At 32.9% G+C, this 25483-nt stretch overlaps 2 protein-coding genes and 1 non-coding gene across 3 annotated transcripts; 2 read left to right on the top strand and 1 right to left on the bottom strand.

Annotated features, from left to right (window-relative positions):
- Window positions 1-2848: 2848 nt before the first annotated feature.
- Window positions 2849-4418, top strand: LOC145576849 (early nodulin-like protein 9). Its single transcript, XM_081634554.1, has 2 exons — window positions 2849-3347; window positions 3719-4418. Exons 1-2 carry the CDS (start codon window positions 3167-3169, stop codon window positions 4144-4146), a joined length of 609 nt encoding a protein of 202 aa, XP_081490680.1. The 5' UTR covers window positions 2849-3166; the 3' UTR covers window positions 4147-4418.
- A 668-nt stretch (window positions 4419-5086) lies between these two features.
- Window positions 5087-5159, top strand: TRNAK-CUU (transfer RNA lysine (anticodon CUU)). The gene has a single exon. It is a non-coding gene; the product is annotated as a tRNA-Lys (tRNA).
- A 502-nt stretch (window positions 5160-5661) lies between these two features.
- Window positions 5662-19474, bottom strand: LOC145576851 (protein disulfide-isomerase 5-3-like). The gene is made up of 15 exons (XM_081634555.1): window positions 19191-19474; window positions 17753-17843; window positions 16928-17022; window positions 16011-16068; window positions 14112-14296; window positions 13211-13268; window positions 11020-11060; window positions 10813-10887; window positions 9697-9753; window positions 8799-8865; window positions 8541-8687; window positions 8145-8369; window positions 6879-7031; window positions 6288-6365; window positions 5662-6210 (listed from the first exon to the last, which is right to left on the bottom strand). The coding sequence occupies exons 1-15, from the start codon at window positions 19229-19231 to the stop codon at window positions 6133-6135; spliced, it is 1449 nt and encodes a 482-aa protein (XP_081490681.1). The 5' UTR covers window positions 19232-19474; the 3' UTR covers window positions 5662-6132.
- Window positions 19475-25483: the final 6009 nt, after the last annotated feature.

Raw genomic sequence — 25483 nt, forward strand, 5'->3', positions numbered from 1 at the left:
GGTTGGAAAACTAAAATCAAATCCTGAAGGGTTAAAATCAAATAGTAAAGGGTTAAAAAAAAATGACATTTGGAATACAAAAAACCGCGCGAAGAACAATGGAAATAACAATATCTCATTTTACATAATACATATATACACGATTGAAAATATACATACTATATTTTGAATTGAATTTTATTATATAGTACGGATGAAAATATAACATTTAAAAAAAATATTTATATGATAAAATAAGGGAGACAAAAGAAAATTTTTAAGAAATATTAAAAGCAAAAGATGGTGAAGATGGATCAAATGAAGATAATATATGAATAATTAATCTGAAAAAAGAGTATAATTTTTTTTTTCACCAAAAAAAAAAAAAAAAAAAAAAAAATCACTTTTAAAAACAAATTCATCATTATCTGAAAACATTTTGACAAATTTATACAGACATTAAGCAGGATAAATCTTTTGATAAAAAATAAACAAAACTAAAATAATATATATACACAATTACACACTCACACACACAGAACAAAATCTGTACAAAAATTAAACAGCGTGAAAATTTGATACAAAATAGTAAAGATTAGAAATCTGAAAACTATATTCATTAAGCAATCTATATAAAAAAAAAAAAAAAAAAATTCTTGAAAAATCTGTTAAAAAAAAAACCCTCAAAATCCATTAAAAATGAAGAACATTAGATGAGATAGAAGAGAGGAAAAAAAAGACCCAAAAAATTTTACTGGATGGAAAATGAAAGGAGAGAGAATGTGATAGTTGAAAAGTGTAAAAATTTAATTAGCTTTGAAACTCTAAATTAGATTTGAATTTTGAAATGAATTTTTCATTTAAATTCAAATGAAATTTCTGAAAATTTGATAATATGGGCCCAAATCTAAAACTAATAAAATGTTGTCACATCATAGTGTATGTTGAGCCCACATACACCTAGTGTATGTATAACCTTTACGGATTATTACATCTAGTTTAAATTTATTTTAATCCCTACTATTTAAGAAAGTTATAAAAGTACGGAGTAGTAAAATAAGAGAATAAACAAAATAATTTAATAGTCTAATACAAGTAAACATAAATGGAGGGAGCTTCGTATTACAAATTTACAAGTGTACATTTTTTGATTTTTAACAACATTGACTTTGGCTGACTCGTGCCCAAAGTTTGAAATGCTAGAGTGTAGTTGATGTATTCTTAGATTTTGGTGTCCTAAATCCAATTTTAGCTATGAAGTAGTGTATAACTTATAATCACAAATATTTAAAACCTTATTCTAATTCTAATTCTACTTATTTCTAATTCTATACTAACTACTATGAATTTTCTTTTCACGATTGAAGAATCTATCTCGTACATTATCACGGTAAGGATTAGTAACACTCTAACCTGTAAAAAAAAAAAAAAAAAAAAAAAAAAAAAAAAAAAAAAAAAAAAAAGGCATAGTTTTTGGGCCAAGTTGAAAACAGAAAAGAAAGTCTTAGATTTTGGGCCATAACATGAATTTAAGTCAGTCATACGTTTAGATTGGGCTTTCGGTAAAATATTTTGGCTTCCGGGGCTTAGATATCGAGTCTCATTTGGCTTGAAATTTAGTAACTCTAAACTTACAAGCTACATTTTGATTTTGAGGTGTTTTTATGAAGTTCAACCTGACAACCATTGTCAAAATAAACCTTTTCAACATGCAATATTTGAAAATAAAATTAGAAATGTGACTTACTCCCTCCATTTCATAATGTTAGTTCCATATATTATTTTGGGCGTTTCAAAAAGATCTACCCATATTGAATATATTTCATTTATAATTTGATTTTTTTGGAATTAATTGATTGTGGATTGATGACATGACTCTAAATAAGGAAACTTTTACCTTAAATTATGCAATTATGACTTGTGCTTTCCTAATAAAAAAAAATCAGAAAAGTTAAATAAGGTAAACTAATTATGAATTATGTTGTATTTTAATGTTAGATTCCAAATATATTTGTTTTCTTATTTTATGTGATTGATTCCATATGAAACTAACATTATGAAACGGAGGGAATATTATTTATGTATGGAGGTCGCAATTAATTTTACTAGAATTTATTTATTTATTTTTAAATGTGACTTGATATTTGAATATGGAGGTCATAATTGATTTTACTAGGATTTGTATGTACTCCGTATAATGTATAAAGTTCTCTTCGTCATGTATTAGTTGTCTCCATTTCAGATTTTACCACTATGGCCAGGACTTAGGTGTGTTAAAGATGAATATATAACAAAATCTAATTTCCATTTGTCTCAATTTGTACTCCGTAATTTTTATTTTATTTTTTTCCGGTTATATTAATTCAACACCTTATTATACGTCAAGTGTTGTTTGTCAGATCCTCTAATACTTTGACACAACACACGTAAAACCCAAACATATAGTGACCTTATATGAAGGGGAAAAAAAAATTAAAACTTAGAATATCGATCAACACCATGTCAAGTACGACACCCAATCCGAGTCCGAGCAACATATCTTTCCGCACATCACAAAATAATACTATTTTCGTTCTAAATTATTTGCAACGATTAGACAATATCTACTCATACTTTATGACAAATCGTTACAAATAATTCGAAATAGAGTTAGTATAATTTCCCAACGGAGGAACCAAGTAATATACAATTAATTTGCTAATAAGAGTGTGACACCCAGCTGACCTAAATAACAAGATATGAATATTCTGGATGGCAGTCAAAGCAAAGTATTAACCTCCATCCAAAGTCATCACCAAAAAGAAAGCAAGAAAAAAGAATAGAAACAGCTCAGGCAAAAACTGCAAGATAATATAGCATACTAAAGTACATGACAATAATATGCTCTTATACTTTGCTCAAAATGCTAAGAAACCCAAAACAAGAATCAGAATAACATTAAGTAAAAGAAAGAAAAGCTTCCTTACCACAGCTTGTAAAGTACACCCTTCTCAACTCTCATTTCCTCTACATAAACCCATCTACCACTCCAACTCTTTTCATCTCACCAAAGAGTCTTACACTTCATTTTAACTAAACCTCTCTATTTTCGTCGCGCTCTCGGCCACTCTGCCTGTTGCTTAACTCAAGAGCCATATATATATAGGCAGCGTATAAATTTTTTTTTTTCTTTCACAATTTTAACACCATGGGTAAGAGTTTATTTGTCAATGCGCTCGGGCTTGTTAGTCTTGTACTTCTAATGCAAAGAGGTGATGCAACTACATTTACAGTAGGTGGTTCTAAGGGTTGGTCTGTTCCTTCTGATAATGGTAATGTTTATAATCAATGGGCTGAAAGAATGCGTTTCCAAGTTGGTGATTCAATATGTAAGTCTTCTTTTTAGTTACCCTCAATTTCATTTCTCTTTTTCTTATGAATATACTCTGTTCAAGAAATCATACATGGTACATAATTTACGTGTTTGAAAAACAACAAGTTTAACTAGTACACTTATTCACTTTTGAAACAATTCTGGTTATGTACACTATCAATATATAATCAACTACGATTACAGTAACATCACCTGATAATGTTATCCTATAACTTTCTGCGGCATTATTAGGCCATATTTTCATACAAACATTATACTATACACCTCAATAATGTATCAATTCAATCACATAATCATGATTTACTTGTTCCAGTTACAAGTTTTGATTAACTAAGAATTGAATGCATGATTTATTCGATTTCCTAGTGTTTAAGTACCCATCATCAAGCGATTCAGTGCTTCAAGTATCAAAAGAGGACTACAGCAGCTGCACAACAACCTCACCAATTGCCAAGTACACTGATGGCAACACAGAGTTCAAGTTCAGCAAATCAGGCCCTTACTACTTCATCAGTGGTAACAAAGACAACTGTAACAAAAATGAGAAGCTTGCAGTAGTAGTTATGGCAGACAGAAGTGGCAAAAGCTCACCACCTTCGCCTTCGGCCTCTGCACCTTCCCCTATGGACAACGGCACCACCTTAGCTCCTGCAGGTGGTTTAGGCCCATCAGCTGACTTGGCTCCTTCAGCTGAGTCTAACCCACCTAAGAAAAATGGTGCAGCCTCAAATGTCATGAGTTTTGTGGGTGCTTTTGGTGCTTTTGTTGGTTCTTCTGTTATCCTAGCTTTCTGATTGATCCTCCATGGTTGAAGATATGTATGTATGGTGGAGGATTTTCTTCCTTTTTTTATAATTTTTTTTATTTAATTTGTGATGATGAATGTATTTTCTTGTGATTTTGATTCTCAAGAAAGCTGGTATTTTGTGATTATTTGTTGTGTTTGATGAATAAAAGAGGTCATATTGGTCTTGTGATTCTCTCAAGTTGAGGGTTATATACTTAAATGTATAGGCAAAAATAAATGGATTCCATTATATCGTGTGAAATGTACATTTATATTCAATTTTTCTGTCCCCCACTCCCCTCTTTAAACTTCAATAAATTTCATTTATATTATCTTTCTATAAAAAAAAGATGATTTAATTTTTAAAACATCAAAATATATACATAGTAAATAATTGTGTTTACATTTGACAATGCTAAGTTATAATGTACTCATACATATCTAATTCGATACATATGATTTAGACTTCAAACCCTAAGATTTAAGGTAAGAAGCTTACCAAGTGAACAATACTTTGTAGGTTATATATGCATCATCTTATTTATTTCAATATATTTATACACCAAACTTGTGTGTATATTTTACTTAAAAGATCAGGAAAGTGCATGCTAGCAATCTATCTAAAATTCCAATATATGTATTATATCTGATTAATGATGAATATCGATGCACAATTAATTCCTCAACATATGTACAAAAATAATATTACTTCGTATTTGAAAAGGAAGGAATATACGATAATACCCAACCGTATATCGGCATATGATGTATGTTACATGGGTAATTTGTTGCAGAATTACAGTATTGTTACAATGTTACCTGAGGAATATATGCCTTGGCCCTCAAGTCCTCAACCCAACCGAATTAACAGCAGCAATAGAAGCAGGGTAATAAATTGGTCTTACGTTAGTGAAAATATTTTATAATTTGTTACCATAATCAACAAAGCACGTCTAGCTCAGTTGGTAGAGCGCAAGGCTCTTAACCTTGTGGTCGTGGGTTCGAGCCCCACGGTGGGCGTGTTTGTTCTTTTCATTCCCATATTTTTTTTTGCACACTTGAGGCTTTTAGCATCTGCTAATACTACGTAATTAAAAAGCAGGTCATGTTTTTGAAAAGATTGTCTTTTTGAAGCATAACTATATTATGAAAGTTTAACCTTTTATTGGAAAGTAGATAAATTGGTTGATTTTTGGTTGTAAAACCCCCAAGATTTACAAAGAATAAAAGTTTTGGGAGAGAACAGGTGCTCAGATAATGTCCACAGTGAGGCTAAAGATGACGATCTTGGTGTAGCAAAATTAATATAGTCAGCTGTAAACAAACATTGCGACTAGTACGACAGCATTTTCAAGTGGAGTAAAAAAAAAAAAAAAAAAAAAAAAATTGAGAGAAGGATATCCAAATTGACCTACCTATTCGAAAAGAAAATTAGAAGAAATTGGACTCACAGGGTAGCCTTGGCAGTCCTCTACATAGAATAATGGCGGACCTGCTCTAGAAAATGAAGCTTCGGCAAAACTAAAATAAAGCTTAGGAGAGTTTTTTTTTTTATATAATATGATAATGTATCTGTTTGTATTCCATGATAAGTCTGTTTTAACTCTTTTAAGGACATGAGAAGAAATCTCCGAAAGGTTTCAGATCTCCCTGTGCAAGCCAAAAGATGTGGAGCTCCAATTCCACTAGATTCTGCGTACATTATTTTTCATTACCAATAAGGTAAAATTTGAATAATTCACAAATTCTAGAGCAATCAAGGCGACTATGTCTCGGGGAATTCATGAAATTTCTCAAAAGAAAAGAGAGATAGAGAAGTCCAGAACTCCAGATGTTTGTCGATCATTCCTATACACATTGTTTGCAGCCTGCTGCACAGTCAATATTTCTACACCTGAATTCCAAATGTTCGAGCAATGAGGAAGACTGCATCTGCAACACTAGAGCCTATTCCGCCACAGGGGGGAAAAAGAGAGATAAACTCACTTTCCTATCAAAAATTTTTGCCTAACTCAACTTTTTTTATCAGCCGCATTGTGTTGTGCAGAATTGAATCTAAGATCCCAGCTACCTGAAACAGAACAAATAACTTCATGAAGTGAAACAAAAGTTTCATTCATGAGGAAGGAAATAAACAAGAACACTAACCGTGAAAACACCCCCAATAATAGCACAAATGTTGGTAAGGAAGTGTGAAAAAGATCGGGGATTTTCTGTTATCAACACCTGTTTGAAAAGAAAAGGGTTGAAGGTGTCAAGTTCAACATATAGAGGCACAACTAGATTAGGCTCGTGCGATGCACGATTTTAACAATAATTTTTTAGTTTTTTGTATGTAATATATATGTACGTAGTATAGATCATTTAAGCAAATCTAATAAATAGATAAATTAACAAAGAGTGGAAACCCCAATTCATATAATCTGTATAAAATATACGGAATAGGAGAAAATATAATGTGTATAAGAAAATGAATTAATCTGACCTTCCTTTAATTTCTCCAATTGGAAATTGTGTAATTAGCCAATTAAAATATAAAAAATGTTAGGAAAATGTATAATTAATTTACCGATTTCAAACTTTTAATTATGAAAAAAAATATATAATGATGTCATTATTAGTTTTGGCAGAAAAAATTTTTATGAGAGGTTGACATGTGGATAGTAATGATATCAGCGGTAATTACTTTAATTATATTTATAGGTTTGCACTCCTATTTCCATAGTAAGGAGGACGTACCTGCATGGGAGAGAGCTCAAAGTGAAATTTGGCGACTGGGATGTCATGACTCTGAATCAAACTACTGTGCGCAGTATATTCATACTCCTCTAATAATGTATGTTCGTTAGGTGATCGCACTTCTGTTTTTACCACTTGAAGATAATGCTCAATCTGCAGTTATCAAAAAATTAGTTGTTGCCAAGAAGAGCAATACAAAGAAAAGTATGAAAGAAAGAGCCATTATAAGTAGCGGTGAGCAAAAAATCAGGGTACCCTGATCCAGAACCAGAATATGTTAGAAACCGCAAGTTCTGGAACCAAAACCTGTACAAGAGGTTCCGGTTCTAGGTAGCAAAATGGAGAACCTGTTACAACAGGTTTCGGTTCAGGTTCTCAATTTTTTGGAACTGAAACCTGTAGGGTACCCTGTAACCTGATAAAAGTACTACTTAAGTTCAAATTATACACCAATTCTAACCAATTTTTTAAAATAATAAATATCAAGATTATAATTATGAATAAATGTATTAAATTTGCTCAACAATTACTATTAGCTTGTTTTATTTGCGAGTTATAAACATCTAGTTTTTTGTATAAAAAGTTATGTAACAAGTTGTTAATTATATTACAAGATAGGGTGCCCTGAATCAGAACCTCCGGTTCCTAGTTTCAAAGAACCTATTCAACAAGTTCCGGTTCGGTTCCCAATTTAAGGAAATTTAAGGAACCTGTTGCAACAGGTTCTAGTTTTAGGAATTTTAACAAGGTACCCTGTTATACTCACCCCTAATTATAAGAACTATAGCGCCAAACAATATCGCAATACTATTCCACTTTAAAATATATATATAAAAAAATTAAAAAAATTAAAAAAAAAAAAAAAAAAAAAAAAAAAGGGTCCCATTCATTGAGTTCTATATACGGAGCACATTATAAATTTATAATCGAATAGTCCAGCCCAAAAATTATTGATTTGGGCTTAGCAAATACTAACCTACCAGAATAATTAAAATTTGAGTATTAATTACATTAAAGCCTGGGATAAAAGATTAAGGCTTGAGCTTCAAGCCCCAAAAACACTGATCCACTACAGTGTCAGTAGCTCTCATTTCATTTGGCCTTACTCTACAATGAATGCCCCATTAATAATTCATGTTGCCATGAACAGCGATTAAGTTGCCCATATCACCTAAAATTTTCTAAATTGCCTACACAATTGCCAATAGCTGCAAGGAAATCGGAGTTATAGACAGATAAGACAAACAGAGATAGCTAGAAACTCACCGTAACCATTGAATTTGAGGCCTCGTCTTGGTTGATATATGATTTACCACTCAATCTATCATGGCTTGCACCAAGATAAGGTATAATCCTTTGGACATCAGTCATAACCCTGGGTGAAATTCTCTTACCAAATGAAAGATGGGTAATGACATGAGACATGTTCATCTTAGATGAATCAAATGAATGTGATCCAGAATGAGCAGAGACAATAAGGTTTCCAGGAACCTGCAAGGTACAGCAATAACACCAATATGATCAGAAAAAAACATATGGTCCAATTTAAGTAGAGAAACCAAGGAACAGCAATACAACAAATAATCACACATCAAGTACATATAGCAAACCAGAATATGCATACAACAATAATTTCAGGGCTGAGTAGATAAGTTTAATTACCTTCTTAACACGGACAAATCCTTCAATTCTACAGCCACCTGAAGGTGGTGCTAGCCTCTTTATGTTCTGAGTCTTATTGCTAGACTTATCTTCAAGAGCCAGAGTTTGGTTTCCCAATGGGATTGCTGAAACCAGAGATTCCATAAACTACAGAAAAAATGGGGAAATGAGAAGAATTAAATGCAATTACTAGGCAACAAAAAAGCCAAGGAAAAAAAGCCAGAACGGGTGTCCATTCGACAGACAAAATCTTGTTACCTTAACAAGAGTATCAGTGTCACGATCCCCATAGTAAGATTCGTGTTCGTGATGTCCATGCTCATTCCTATTAGAAACAAATTGAATTAAAATGGGGAATTTGGGAAACTGAGATAAGCCAGATAACAAAGGAACTCAACACTGGCATACAGTGGTGGTCATTACAGATAGATGAACAAGAAACAATTTATATTGCTTTGGATCAGATTCATCAGAATTATGAGAGTACCAAGTCGATCCCACAGCGAAGTCCAGAGAAATTATGTGCTCAGCTTATAAAACTATTGATGATTTTCTAAAAGTCCTAAAGAAGAGAAGGTTTTGTACTTTTGTTTATTAAACAGCAATTGACACCATATTTCAGGAGTTAATTCAAAGAAAATAAACTTGGTACACATCACTTCAAGGGGTAGGTAAGAAATATACACACACACCAAAGAGAATATTTCCTTTTCTGAAATAAAAAGCTAACTAAGCTCATTCGTGATGATCTAGTACTAACAAGCAGGTCAACTCAAGTACTCAACAACAAAAGGGCTTCTACCAGGCAGTTATCTAGCTGCTTTACAGATAGCAAGTTAGCAGATCAATCCTTAGTTCCCAGATATATGGGTTAACTGAAATTTAAGTCCTTGTGGGAGAGAGGAGATATTAAGTCTGAAGTGATAGGGGTTTAAGAAGGAAGTAAAGAAAAAACCAACTATTACCGAGAAAATTAACAAGTAATAAGTTAATAAAATTTGCGTATATGACAGATTCTGGCATGGGAAGGGGGAAAGATAAGCATTAAAAACCAAGAACTTTCTTTTACACTATTTTAGAGTTTGACTTGGTGGTGTGCTGTGACATGTAAGATTATGAAAATGGCAGTAATAAATGAGAATCAAATTTAGCTTACTTCACATCGCTTCCTTTGCGGAAAACTCTGATAGAAGGATAGCCTTGCACATGATGCCTGAAAATTTTCCATGAAGACAATATTAATGCAACAGAAAGCAGATAGGATCATAGGAGCAACAACTAAGTGATAAAAAGTTAAAAACAACCAATCAAACATTTATGATACAATTTTGGCAGCTCTGGGAAAATTATGTAGAGACTGAAGTCTTTGCAAGAATTTTTCAACTGTTAAAGGAATTTTGAGCTCTTAGGCTTGGAGAGACCCTTCCTAGTTCCTAGAAGATAAATCTCTCTTTTAGAGCTTTGTATTTTATATACAGGTAATGTTTCTTTCTTTGCAATATAATCATTTACTTACCGAGGAGACTATTTCAGAGGTTTTCAAAACTGGCAGGGAAGAGAAAATTGAATTGAAGAATAAAATAAATAAATAAATAAAAATTAAAAATAAAAACCTACAAATGTCATTGAAAAGGGCATTAAAGCAAGAACCACAGCATGAAATTGCAGGAGTTAAGATTTTAGTCTTTAGAGAGCCAAAGTTCTTGATTTTGGTGGTAGCACATTAATCTTTTTTCCCCGACCAAATGTTGGAAAAAAAGTCATGAGAGGTATCCGCATAAATTTAAAATACAAGCCTTTTCTCCTAAAAGCTAAATCACTGGAAGAGGATTCTTGTTGGGGATCAAAGTGGCATGAACACTTTTGCTCTCGTAACAATGAAACAAAAGCACATCACCACATTCTGAGAGCTGATCACAGACAAACAAGTTACATTTCTCCCATCCCTTTTCTTAATTAATTCTGACAGCTTATACAGTATAGAAACTTGAACAACCAAATGGATAACAGTCTGCAGCATGTTTCATACACCTCATACTCGTCTCAAAAATTCAAACAAACTCAAAATTCAAGACTCAAACTACCAACTGCTTCACATTTATAACAGAGGTGATCAAAAAACATTTAATAACACATGGACAAAACAAAAAATGTGTCCTGCTGGTAAAAACAGTCGCGTAGTACTTAAAAGGATCATTTAATATTTTCACGTACTTTCAGACATCAGTTCATCACCATGATATCCATAGAAAAGAAATATGTGGTACTATACCTCCTACACAAATCAACTTGTACAGTGCAGTCAACTTTCCCCAAAAGAATACGCCCATCAGCTTCAGGGTCATGTCTGCAACAAAAATAACAGACTCATGTTGAAAGTTATAACCAAGCACAACCTTATGGATGGATACTATACTGAGAAATGTTCCAGTGACTAATCATCATCCATTAAGAAGAAAAGAAAAAATAAACAGCATACCTCTCTCTCATGATCATCGCTACCTTTTCCCATGAAGGTTTCTGCAAGGAAAATTGAAAATGTTATATTATCATTGTGCTCCAGCAGAGAATATTGTTGAACAAGTGCAATATGGTACATATTGCAAATGATAAATTCAGATGCATAGTTGTAGTAGGCATTGGACAGAGCAGTATATATCCATTTTAGGTTCTTCCAATTCCGGGATGTTGTGAATTTAGTAATACTTGGATAGTTGGATGGAGTTAAGTACACCTAAAGTATGGTATTATTTCAAATGTATCAATAACATTATTTCACTTATGAACAGTACTATCTTCAGTTCAAACCAGTTAATGTTAGTTCTAGAGGTCTTACAGAGCTTTGGGTATCCTTGATGTCAATAACTAACAGGTTTTGACATTTTATTTAGAAAATTTTTGTTTTAGAAATTGTATACGACAAACAGGCTTGTGAAAAATAAGCATGTCACCATACATTGGTTTTGAAGACACTCCTTTGTTTCATATTAATCACAGTGTTTTCCTTTTTCATTTGTTTCATATTAACTGCAACACTTTCTTATTTGGTAAGGACCCATTACTATATTATTACTCTCCCACTAACCCCACTAGCACAAGTATTTTATTATTTCTCTTTCCTAACGATTAAATATATCCCCACTAACTATACGTTATATATTCCCGCTTTGGTCCCACCATATAATTTTCCTATAACTTTGTGCAATGCCTAGTGTTGCGATTATTACAAAACAGAGGGAGTAAAATGGGGCCTCTCAATCAGTCCTGATTCATCTGATATAAGGATGTATAGATCTTGACTTCCAAGGATCCTGTCTACAGCAAGATATATACTGGGCTACTTCTTTGTGGTCAAACAGTCAAGAGTTTAACACTTTTTAGTTGGGTAACTAACATGCACCAGCGGCAGTAGAGACCAAGACCCTAGCTCAGTCACTTATATGTAAGTCAAACATGGTTGCCATGGCCTAAAGCCTTACCACTTTTAGTTCGATGACCACATTACAAAAGTCAACTAGATGGGACTAAAGGAACAAACAGCCAAAGACCAATGGCAATCTGAGTTTCCACCCTGCAGAAATAAAATGTGGTACAATTTTTGTACTATAGTCCCAACAATGATAAGATCCAGTGCTTTACTATTCTGGATAACATGCACACAAACATACTTGCATGCGAAGTCTATTACCGATTTTCGTCCAATATTCCAATTGCATCCCAAAGATTTAAAGGGGGCAATTATTGTTGTACTATAGTCCCAACAATGGTTTTATCCAGTGCTTCAATAATCGAGATAACATGCTCTCAAACATACTTGCCTTTGTAGTCATATTACTGATTATCTTCTGATTCCATCCCAAACACATAAATGGTTCAATTGTTGCTGTACTTTGATCCTAATAATGATGTTATCCAGTGCTTTACTACTCTGGAACTGGATAACAAGCTCACAGACATACTTGCATTCAAAGTCTTTAACCGACTATTATCAACAGAGAGGTGCATGATCAATTGTAACAAAACCATTTACAATACGATGTTCCAGACTAGGAAACTTATAAGTGAATATCAAATTACAGCCTTCAGCATGGTCCTTCAGTAACTTTTACCTCAGAGCACACCCAAGTAACTTTTAAAAACTGGTCTCTCAGTATGGTGCAAATACATTTTCTGTCTAGTAGCCCTTTATTTTAATCAAACCTGGTCAAAGCTTCAACCATAACATTTTCAAGCCCAAGGCTTCAACAACTTAACTTTTCAAAAAAAAAATTTGGTCCCTTTCAATTAAAAATTTGTAAGAAAGGTAGACAGATAGCTCAAACAAAGACTGGAGTCAACACTCCATCTAAACATCTAACACTGATGCTGGTATGCAGGCAATTTATGAAGAACAAATGACACTCCTCCATCTCACTATAAATATTGCTTTACAGCATCAAGCATCAATTGAGGTGATAGAAATTAATGTTTATCAGAATTTTCTGCCTTTAAACGTTTTTAATTTACTTGGAAGTCGATATAGAGTATCAAGTAGATATATTAATAAGGATAGGGTATATAGGTAAAAAGATTGTCAAACATTGCTTTGTATTGTACAGCAAAAATTACTTTTGAGGCAAGAAAAGTAATGTTTTCTCAAAACAACACTAATTGCAAGATGGAGGGAGTACCAGTCTTTTGCTCCAGTAGCACCATGGAGCATAAAAATTAACTACCAAAATATCATGCCTGCAAAAAGAAAAACTTAATGTCAACCAACTGAAATTTCTCTTATGGGTCATCAAGTGAGCAACAAACATGCTAGACAAGAAATTTGTAAATTACTATTGACACTAAATTATAGTAGTGTCATCAATCATATTAGGGGCAGTAGTTTATGAAGCAAAAAGAGAAAAAAAAAAAAAAAAAAAAAAAAACACAATAAAGCAAGGGAAGGAAAGAAATCAAAGCCTATAACCCTTATATTCTTGGTACCGGAATTAGAATAAAATTTTCTGGGGTAATGTTTAATTTACAGCTATTGAAGAAAGGGAAACAAACTATTTTTATAACTCTTCCCAAACCATACCAACCAATGGCTATGTCCACCCCGTGGTTCTTGGCTAGCTTTCTCTGTTAAACAATCAGAAACTCAACACCTTTTTGAACAACACTTAGTCCCTTCTGCCATGCACTAGCCTGTTCATCATTTTCACATCTACTTCAAAATAACCTGCTTCATTCCCCCCTCCACTTAAAAATTGAGACTTTAACTAATTCTACAAAACCATCAAAATTTGGAGTGGGGAATCATGTTGGTCCAACCTCACCACAGCAAGGTCAATGAAGCACAGAAGTCAAGAAAGAAGAGCATAGAGATAACAGACAAGGAAATGAGTAGAGAGGTTTTTGGGGTGATTTATCATGCCAAATAATGCAAACTTTGTGAACTAAAAAAAACAGAGGATTGAAGGTGCTTCGTCCTCTTTTTCATTCTTGAATACCTCTATAACAAACGATCTTTAAATTAAACACAAGGAATGAACAGAACCTTAAAAGAACATAAAACTAATTATATTGAATAGAACTCACTCTTGTGCAGCTCTTTCAAAATTTTGCCCATTTAAAACAAGGGAACCTTCACCATAGTCTTCCTCACCATCATCGTCATGCTTAATGAGATGTGTAGTGGCTCCGGATAGAAACTCAGGGCCTATTGGTCTCAAATGCGAATCTATTGAAAACTTGCGGATTGTTTTTGTTATATTCAACCTGTTCTGCAAATCAAATATCATAACTTTAGACAACTCAAAATGTATTTGAAAATGATTAAAAAAAAAAAGAAGAGTTGAGAGTATAATAATTGTAGGACATAAAAGAGATTTAGCAGCTATCCACCCATAAGAACCACGGACAATTTTGTAACAAATCACCTAGTACCAAAGCATACTTTCAGCACCTAAGTTACATGGACTCGGGAACGGGTGTCGGACACTTGGACACGCTGGCAAGTTCCAAAATTTTAGGACACGGGAACTCTATCCAATATTTGGATACGGGTGTGGGTACACACGCCAATTTAACAATTACAAATGAACTTTATACAGAGTATTACAAAAGCTTCAATATTTTCCTTAATATCCAATAAAATTATACTTCGTATATTTCGTAATTTATTAAAGCTACTTTCTGAAAAGTAAAAACAATTAAACCAATCCCTTCTTTCTACAAAATAGAAAAGCCCAGTAGCCCAATCCCTTAGACCCTTACCCGGACGCCACCCACTTTAGATTAAATTTTACAAGATCTAGAGATCCAAAATGTTGTTCATGTTTTCCTATTTTGGAGATCCAAAATGTTGTTCCTGTTTCTATTTTTGGATAGTATTTAAAGTTTATTATACCCTCACTTTTTTAACTTTATTCATTGTACTTCCTAACTACCCTTTAAATTTTGCACATACTTTGTACTTTTTTCCACTTTCTCCCTCTAACTTTTGTCTATGATTGTACTTTTCACTTTTATTAATGTAGTTCATCCACTTTCTCCTCCTATTTCTTAAATATTGTGAAAAAACACAAACAAGAACTATATTATGGGACGGAGGGAGTATATTACATCTACACTTTTACAGCCGAAAGGTAAGTTTGATAGTGAGAAGTTGGAATTGACAGAGATAAGCAACAAAAGCTACAACACTAGGGATTTTGCAGAAAATGCGAAAACAGTAAGAAAAACCTCAAATATATTAACATCTTACGCCAAACCAATACCTCTCTAGAATCTCCCATGGACTAAAAAAATTCTAAACATAAAACCTCTCCCCTATGATAACAAAGAGCTATAATTGCCTATAGTCTGTACCATTAGATCAGTAATCCAGAATGCAAGGACTGCTTGTTAATTAACAAATATTAAGAAGCACATGAAATGGATGAGCCACTTTAATTTTTTGTCCATTAAAGCAGTATAATACAATGCCAATTGCCAAAGAAGAGTTAATGTTGAGAAAACCAAGTGCTAAATTGGTTGCTGTTATAAACTAACCTAAGAGGGGCATTATGAGTAGTCTAATACTATTAGGTTAATAGTCTTTAGTTGTATTAAAAATACAGAGAGAGGGAAAAGGAACAGGCAGGCAGATTTTGGAGTGAATCCTTAGGGGAGTTGTGACCTCAAGTCACCGGGAGAGTCGTGACCTCAAGTCACTAATGCATAAAGTTGCTAGCTTGTACAAGCCCCCATTTTCAATATTTTCAATCAAAGATTCGATTTTTTCTCTCTGTCTTCTGTGTTAATTGTGTGTGTGTGTGAGTCCAGCAAGCTTTAGTCCATTACAGTTGCGACGTAGAATTATTATGCTCTTTCATGCCCGAGCAAGAAAGACAGCCCCTACAGTCTTCATTGCTGGATTCATATGATTGCAGAAAGCTTTTTTTTTTTTCATAAAGCATAAATATCAATGGAAAGCAATAGGATGATAGTAATTACCGTCCCCAACACATCGCTCACATCCACAGAAGCAAATTCACAAGAGAGTGCCGGAAAGCTGCAAAAAGATATCATGAAATATGTCAGCATAAAGCGTTACTAATCAACATTTATAAGAAACATATAAAAGGGTGAAGAAGCAAAAGATGCTTTGGCACGATAAAGCTTAAATTGTCAAAGTTAACAGCATGCTAAAGCAACCTAAACCTAAAAAATAAAACCTTGAGTACCAAGGAAATGATACAAACAGCAACAACAATAAGAAATAGAATATTCCACAGATAAACCACTAGTAGCAGTGAACAGGAGAAAGTCATTCTTTTATTTATCTGTGAATATTGGATAATTTGGTTGTCCCGCCAGATTCATATAAACCCTCCACAGGCTTAACATAAAAACAAATTCCAATGCCAATCTGAAAGTAATTGTTAAATTTAGCTTGAAAAAAACTCCATAAAGCGTTATGTACAGTATTAATTTAAGACTTAAGGTCATATCTGTATTTTTGGACACCATTGGTATTAAGCTATAATATTTCTTATCATTGATTGGCTCAAGGAGCATTCAAAGAGCAAAACCAAGTGACGAGAGTAAAACGAATCTACTCTAAAAATATCTAACATTTCTATCAAAGTGCTTTTTAACTTTAGGATAGGTAGATATGCGAAATTACGTACACCAAATGTACTGGTCAGGATATCGCCCAAAAACCTTGAAAAGCAGCAGCATGAAACAAGAATATAATGCAGATGTAAGCAACGATTAAGAATACGATTTAAGTCCGGTTTGCACAGTTAATTATATATAAAAAAAAAATAGAAAAAGAGAGCGAGAGAGAGAGAGAGAGAGAGAGAGAGACAGAAGCTGAAAGAAGTAGAACAAACTGATTAATATAGTTGGTTCCTGTTTTATCCTACCTCATATTGAAATCAATGCGTAAGAATTCTCCATCAGGACTCTTGTCAACTACCACAGATGTTGAGGTGCTGAGAGCCAAGTAACTACTTAGCTCCTGCAAAGATATCATATATGTCGTTATCAGTCACACATTTGACAGCTGGAATAGACTTACTGGCTTGGGGGGGAGGGGGGTAATAGAAAAGGCTGACATGATATTTCCAGTAAATTATGAAAATTACTAACTTTCTATTTTTTTTTTCACAAGAAATAACTTTTGTTTTGTATTATGTCAGAATTGATGCAATTAATGTTAGCCTCAGGAAAATACATTGCCTCATTCAAAGGTAGGGTATTAAGGCCCTGCATAGCTTGAGCCACTTGCATATCCATGGCTCATAGCAGTACTTCTGCTGCAGCTTATCTCACTTTGACACACCAATTATGTGACAAAACTTATGCCATAAAGCCCATAATCACCGATTGGAGTTTGAGAGCCAAGCAACTTTATAAAAGTGTCAGTGTGTCACAGTTTTAGCTCAAGTAATTAGACAAGCTAGAGCATCAGCCTAGACTATTAGTTATTAGTTACAAAATGACAGAATGTCAGACTACTCAGATCTCAACCATTTCGAGCCTAAAACCTTCATGGGCCTCAAAAATTCAATATTAAGCATGCAACTATTCAGCTAGCCAGACTTGCCTCACTCCATAAAAGCAGGCCATACTGAACATCTTGGATGAGGGGTGAAGAGAAGGAAAAAAAAAAAAAAAAACAATGTCTGTCTTGAGGAAAATGTGAACATGATTGCAAAAATTAAGGATACCAGTCAAGAGCTACTTACCATCCCAAACAAAAAAATTATGGCAAGGGCAGCTACTATGGACAATCCTGCACCTGACAATGATGCCTCTGTTAAATCTCTCGGAATTTTTCTGCGTGCAAAATGGAGAAAAGATCAGTTAACACAGGTAAAATTTCAGATATTAACCTCTAGGTCAATGTTATTCTAAGCATTGTAACTTTTACCACAAACCTAGTTCGCCCCAGATAAATCTCTCCCACAAAAAACAATATAAACATTCTCTAAATGCCTCAACATTTCCTCCTAAGGCATGCTTGGATTAGAGATAATGCATTAAAGGGCAACATAAGTAAAATAAAAGAGAGTAGAGATAGTGGTAAAGGGGATGAGGTAGCGCCGTAGCGGTAAAGAGAATAAGGTTGTGGCTTTAGAAGAAAGAAAGAAGGAGGGAAGAGGGATGGAGGGAATTATTACCCTCATGATGGGGATAATAGTTACCCACCACCACCATACGATAACTGTTACCCCCAAATTGAAGGTAATAGTCATTTCCTACTTCCCTTCTCATCACACCACCATCACTAATGTCCCCCTTACACCTTCATTTTCTTTATTTGACTTTTAATACCCTCCAAATGCATTACCCTAAATCGAAGCATGCCCTTAGGAAAGATTTCACTAAGATACATGATGTTTAGTGTATTTCTAGAGAGAAAGAAACAAATTTCTCTTTAACTTTATACTCCAATATCCCTCGAGTTTTAATACACTACCAAAGATGTTCCCTCAAATTACAAAAAAAAAAAAAAAAACATATTACGACAATGAAAGACAATAAGTTGTCAAACTTTTAGATATATTTCTTATTTGTAAACAAGAATAAATAAGGAGTACGTTGTAATACTGAAGAATTGAACTATAAATTTAACATACTAATATTTCAGATTAGCGGGAGTAATGATGTGCATATTCCATGGCCAATTTGTAAAGCAAAACAAGAACATGCATCTTCACTGCTCACTAAGAATAAACCAGAGCAACACAAATCGACAACTACAGACAAATCAAAGTAAGAATTCAAGTAATCCGTAGTTTCCGTACAAAAAAGTTGTTTTAATATAATCTCAAAATCCAATACAATTTACAGTCCAAATTGATTTAAGTTTGAATTTTCAAATTACAACTCCAACAATCATATCAACAATGCATCCACTCAAATGCTCGAAAATTCAACCTTCCATAACAATTTCCACTTTAACACTCAAAATTCTATAAACAAAATCAAAATAAAATCAATATCAAGCTCCATTATTCTACTCAAATGTCAAAATTCAGAGCAGAAACAACAACAATTAATGATGAAAAAAATCATACACATTAAAAATCAGGTTAAAAATACAAATCGCAGAACAATAAATCAAAAACTCATAAAATAATCAAATTCCAGATGCAATTAGAACAGGAGAAGAAATCTAACCGATAAAAATCGACGGATTTGAGCTTGCTAGAAGAAATCATGATGCTCGGACAATAAATTTGCAAATAAATTGAGGAAATTGGAAATTGAGAATGAAAATTAGGGATCTGGAGAACGAAAATTGAGGAGAGAGAGAGAAAGGAAGGAGATCTCAAGGGAAAAAATGGAGCTTGGGTATCTCACTCTTTCTGAGATGAGATGAATAGTGTTAAGCGCACGTCATGCATTTAGCAGCTACGGCAGCGTGTATTTTATGGCTGGTTGCTCTATTTGATGTAGATAGTTGCGCTCCACTCCATATAAATTTTTATTTGGTCCGTCGAATAATAAATTAATAATGCAGTTTTAATGTTTTATGGGCTACTTGTAAAATAGAAAAGTCATACGAGATGTGATATCTACAATAAAATCAAGAAAAAATTGACAATAATAATCTAAACTTTGCTTTGTTCGTCCAAAATAATCCTAACTTTTAATTACTTTTTAATAATCTGAACTTTAATATTAATTTGCTTCCCATGATCCCAACCGGTCATTTAACTTGTTATAACAGTGTCAAAATGTAATTGGTCAAAAAAATTATTAGAAAAAATTAAAATTAAATAAAATTCAATAAATCCACTAAAGACCACCACCACCACCACCTCTCGGCAGCTCCAGCCACCCTCCGTTACTACACTCCCGCCACAGCACCAACGACCAGAGCCACCTCCCCCTCACCGGGCGGCAACGTTGCTGCCCTTCCCGTTGCTCCTGGTCGTCATCCGCCACCCCAAAACCCCCGAAATCCCTAAAATCCCCAAAACCAACGAAATCCCTAGGAAAAAAAAAACTCCCCGCCGTAAAAACCCTCAATTTCCACCTCGTCCATCCTCGAAAACCTAGCAAATAGGGGTTTCAAGGGTTGGGGAAGGGGTGATGGGCAGTTTAAGCAGTGGGGAAGGATTTTTTTTTAAGAACTTTGGTAGGAGAGAAGGGGTTTCGTGGTGGGCCTATGGTGGTTCGGGGGAAGGGCGACGGCGGGGGCGGGGCAGGGGAGTGGATCTGGGAGCGATGGGGGTGACAGCTTGCCTGGTCCGGGCGGTGGGAGGGGGTCGGAGAGGTGGCTGGCGCTGGAAGCTGGTAGGTGGTGCTGGTTTTTTTTTTAATTTTTTAAAATAGGTAGTTAATAATACGAAGTATTAGTTAAGATTTAATTAGCAACTAAATTAAAAATTAAACTTAATTTGACCAATCATGTAATGACACATGTACATTAAACTTTTTTTTAAAAAAAAAATTACTTGTTCAACGGATTAAAGGTCACTTGGGACCATTGGAAGCAAATTGATATTAAAGTTCGGATTAATAAAAAATAATCAAAAGTTGGGATTATTTTGAACGAATGAGGCAAAGTTGGGATTATTTCTGTCAATTTTTCCTAAAATCAAACGGTAAATACTTCCTCCGTTTCCTAATACAGTACGGAGTATTAGATAATATAGGAATGGGATATGAATTTTAAGAAGTGGAGAGGGATAAAGAGAAATAAAGATACGGATTCATGGATTAAGGAAAGAAAAGGAGAGATAACATGTACAAATAAGCCAATGTTGCAACATTTGTTAAACATACTAAAGTGGTATTTAACCAAGCTAAGCTTGGTCTAGTGGTAAGGATTGTACCTTCCAACCTTGAGGTTGGGGGTTCAATCCCCACTAGAGGCACTTTAAGTGTGGGGGATCCCTAACCCTTCCCCCCTCATTTTCAAAGTGTCTGACCCGCAAATATCGGACCAAAAAAACCGTGAGAGTTGAGGTTCGGACAGGGTCCTTCTCCTTACCGTTGAAAAAAAAAAAAAAAAAGAAGAAGGTGGTGGTATTTGTTGCAATATTTGTGGAAATGAGGAAGTACAAATAAATTTGATCAAATTAAATTCTAAGTGAGCAAAACCATGATATCATAATCATTATGTATGAGATCTGACATTAATAACTACTAATCTACGAGTATATACATATATTTTTATTTTATTTTATTGACTTTTTTGGACTATTGGTTAGAAAATGAGTGTTAGGACACGTAGTTGTCATAGGTATTGGTGGTTTGTTTTAAGTTTAACTAGTCTTCTGGCCCGTGCAATGCACGGCTTGTTCATAGAAAATTGCATTGAGAGATGAGTGAGAAAATACCAATAAATAATTATGAGTGTAAAATGTAAATGAAAACATAATTAAAGAAATAAAAATTGTGGGACTTTAATTGAAATGAGACTTAATAGAAAGAAGATGGAGGGACTAAAATCAAAGAGAGAAATTAAAAAGGTTGAATTAAAGAGGGGAGATGAAGATAAAGTGTTTAATGAAAGAGTTAAGAAAAATTGTATAATCAAAAATAAAAAATGTAAAACGACGTGTGGCACAATGAGTTGAAGAAGAAGATAAGGAAGTGTAATAGCATGATGACACATGTTTTTTTTGGTTTGCTTTTTTAAATACTAAAGTATAGATTTTGATTTTGATTTATATATTTGAATATTTAGAATTTAAGTTTGATTTTATATAGGCAATCCTTTGATATCATATTGGATATCCAATGATTTGAATTATTAAATTGAATATTGGATTTTTATTTTTATTTTTATTTATTTATTTTTTTTTTTTTTTTGGTGAAGCCGAGGGGCAAGCCCCAAAAAGGAAGCATAAAGCTAGAGTGTAAATAAAGCATAAAGGGCAAAAAAAAAAAAAAAAAAAAAGCCAAAAAAAATACAAACAAACTAAGTATGAATATTGGATTTTTAAATATGCATTATTTTGTTTTAGGGATTTCATTTTTATTTAATTATAGAGTGTAAGTATCTGATTAAAGTATTTATTGGTTTTATGATAAGGCAGTTAAAATGATTGAAATTACTAACCCTAGTTTTATACTTTGTATACATTAATAAGATTCTAAAAAGCTTGGTAGCATAATAATTTTAATTTTTGAAAGACAATTCTTTTTTTGTAATTATGATTATTAATATAGTATAAAACATATTCTTAGGGCTGCAATTGTTAGTTTAAGTTTTTGGTTGAGTTGGTCCTTTAACATGGTATCAAAGCCAACGTGACACAAAGGTGACACATGATAATGTTTGATTTGTACATAACTTTTTTTTTTTTTTTTTTTTTTTTTTTTTTTTTTTTTTTGTGAAACGAATTGATTTGTACATACTTCGTAAGTAGTACTTCCTCCGTATTTAAGTTGACACCATTCTTTTATCACGCTTGCCAATGTACTATTTTAACGATTAACATCTCTAAATCTTGACATTGTAAAATTATAAAAAGTTCATACTAATACAATATACATTGAGACGATTCAAACAAAATTCCACTTGACTTTCTTATATTGTAGCTATAAATTACAAAATATGGTCAAAGTGTAGTTTGTGATTATAGTAAAAGGCAAATGGTGTCAACTAAAAACATGGAGAGAGTAATAGATAGTCAAAATAGTTTAGTTTGACACAATGAAGAATAAGTAACTAAAACAATAAAGAACATAGGTAATTTTAATTCTAGTTTTTTCGGATGCAAATTATTTTGGTTGTAAAGTGTAAGATGTCTAAAATAAAGCACCTGCTCTTTATAGTTGAGGGTAAGCATTAGAAAAGTGCAAAATTCATTTTTTTTTTTTTCTAAAAAAAGTCTTTATCAATATTATTCCCACATTTTTGTAAAGAAAATTAGGAAGTTTAATCTTTCCATATTTGTGATTGATTAGGCTCCCACACAAAGATGATCTAAGAATGTACGAGGAGTTAAGCTAAAATACGGTCCTTGAACTTTGGTATTTGTAGCATTTTAGTCCATCAACTTTCAAATAAGGCAAAATGATCCCTCAACCACCAATGACTCACTTTTCAGGTACAAATTATCTGGCTAAGCATAGTTTAGGGATCTTTTTTGGTGCACATGTGGCAATAAATTTAATGATTTTAAATGTAAAGTTTAGGGACCTTTAGCTGATGAGTTGACATTTATTAAATTAGAAATGAAAGTTTAGGGACTTATAGGATGAGGTGGCTAATGTAATTATTATAAGTCAAAGTTTAGGGACCTTAAAGGGACACATGATGCTCCCATACAAGAGCAATTATAAGTTTTAACCCCTAAGTGTAATTTAGTTCAATTAAACTAATTTCATTTCAACTAAACCAATTTAATTTTAGTAAAAATTATTTATTTTTTAAAATTATATAAGTAAGATAATTTACGCGTGAATGTATGATCGTCGCCATTTACTTCAGTTAAACACATTTAGTTAATATGGAAATTATTATTTTTTCCTAAAAATTAACACAAGAAAAAAGAAGAAAAAAAGGAAAACCCTTAAAATTGTCTCACATAAAACCCAAAAAAAAATTAAAATCATTTAGAACACAAAACAAATAGAAAAAAAAAATCTTGAAATTGACACACAAAAACCCAAAAAATTAAAAATCTTTAGAACATAAACTCATGAAAAAATAAATTGTCAATTAATGAGAAAAGGGGGGTGGTATTATTTTTATTATAGTTTCATAAATTTATTTAGTTTTATATTACAAAGTTTGGCTTTGTCTTACTCACTCACTTCGAAAACACATTATATTTTTTGGTTTTATTTATTTTTATTTAAATTTATTTTGGTGTGTGAAAAATATAAGGGGTTAATTAGGAGTTAGGATTTGAGGATGTGCGGTTAATGAGTTTAGGTGGGATATATTGTATAAAATTTGATTACAAAAAAATGGTAAGAAGTAAAGGAATGATAAAAAAAATATAAATTATATCATGATTATCAAATTTTATTAGTAATTTTTATTCTTGCCAACTCACTTTTTTTTTTTTAAAAAAAAAAAAAAAAAAAAAAACTTTTAATTGACTATGATCTAACAACTCCCTAAACTTTTGCTTGAAAAAAATAAGTATAGTCCCTAAAAATAAGTATGTTGACTCATCGCTAGAAACCCTTGAACTTTGGCTTAGTTGGCATTGACATCCCTAAACTTTGCTGACTAGGAAGTTCCTCCACCAGAAATGGTGAGGCAAGGGTGGTTGAGGGACCTTTTTGCCTCATTTCAAAGATGAGGGAACAAATGTGCTACTAATAGCAAAGTTGAGGAACCGTATTTTAGCTTAACTCAATGTATGAGTGGCATTAGTCAAAAAATTTGTACTCGTATTGTCTATTATCCAAGAAAGTATAAATCAATTAAATTTCAGAAATAATGCAACGATGTTTGTCATTTTCCAAAAAAAAAAATAAAAAAAAAATAAAAAAAAAAAAATCAAATAATACATTGTAATTAATTATTTTTACAAGTAAAATTGATTTTCTTTTTTGGGTGTACGTAGAGAGATTATTATGACACATTGACACTTCATTCTTGGGTGTGTTCTATTTAGAGATAGATTGATATTTACAAGGGGGAGGGGATCATTTCCAGCTACAATAAAATAAATTAAAAGTACACCAAACCACAAATAATGCAAATGTTCAATGCTCCCAACTATAGACTTGTTGAAATATATTTTCAAAATGTAAACACAACCAAAGATTAACAATTAATAATACCGTGTTTTATATATAGAATATAACCAACTAATTCTACCTAATCATAACTAATAATAACATACTAACAACAATTTTAATGTTAAATTACAGACCATTTAAAAGGTGTTAAAGTTAAACCTATATAATCTAGTCTTCTATACATTCTCAAATTCCATCCTAATAATATAAGTTTTTTTTCTTCTTATTTCTTGTCTTCAAGTCAAGCCTAATAAACACCCCTGCAAAGGGGGTGTTTAAATTTTGTGAAGACAAGAAAATAAGATTGGGAATGAGGGGGGTGAGTGTGATGATCTTTATGGTTATGATAATTTTATCACAATCAAGTAATGCTAAAGAAGGTCCTCCAGAGGTAACTTTACCGATGCCGCCGCTACCTCCGGTTCCACCTTGCCCGGATGCGTGCATGGAGGTATGCATGAGAGTGCACCAAGCAACAAAGGCAATATGCAAGGAAAGTTGTAAACCTTTGTGTAAGCAACTTCAAACCCTAATCAGTGTTAGGAGTAAAGGACCACCCCCACCGCCACCAAAGCCACCCAAGAAAGGTTGATTATTAATTTTTTGGATGTGTCGGGCGTATTAACTATTTCATATTTTTGAGCTAAAACATGCCATGTAATTAATCATGTATTTTGTTGATCAAATGCAATACAAACGCCCTGAGTTGTGGTATTTTTTAGAATGTAGTTACAAATTGCTATATGAATTTA

The sequence above is a fragment of the Chenopodium album genome, chromosome 13 (genome assembly GCF_948465745.1).
Source record: "Chenopodium album chromosome 13, dcCheAlbu1.1, whole genome shotgun sequence".
In the NCBI taxonomy this organism is placed as follows: domain Eukaryota; kingdom Viridiplantae; phylum Streptophyta; class Magnoliopsida; order Caryophyllales; family Amaranthaceae; genus Chenopodium; species Chenopodium album.

What these genes read in the sequence shown, in the direction of transcription:
- LOC145576849 (XM_081634554.1), top strand. Translation starts at nt 3,167, where the DNA reads ATGGGTAAGAGTTTATTTGTCAATGCGCTCGGGCTTGTTAGTCTTGTA. An exon ending in CCAAGTTGGTGATTCAATAT is followed by an intron (nt 3,348 to 3,718) that starts GTAAGTCTTCTT and finishes TCGATTTCCTAG; the next exon opens with TGTTTAAGTACCCATCATCA.
- LOC145576851 (XM_081634555.1), bottom strand. Translation starts at nt 19,231, where the DNA reads ATGATTTCTTCTAGCAAGCTCAAATCCGTCGATTTTTATCG. An exon ending in GATTTGTCCGTGTTAAGAAG is followed by an intron (nt 8,370 to 8,540) that starts GTAATTAAACTT and finishes TGTACCTTGCAG; the next exon opens with GTTCCTGGAAACCTTATTGT. An exon ending in TTGAGCTCTCTCCCATGCAG is followed by an intron (nt 6,366 to 6,878) that starts GTACGTCCTCCT and finishes CTTTTCAAACAG; the next exon opens with GTGTTGATAACAGAAAATCC.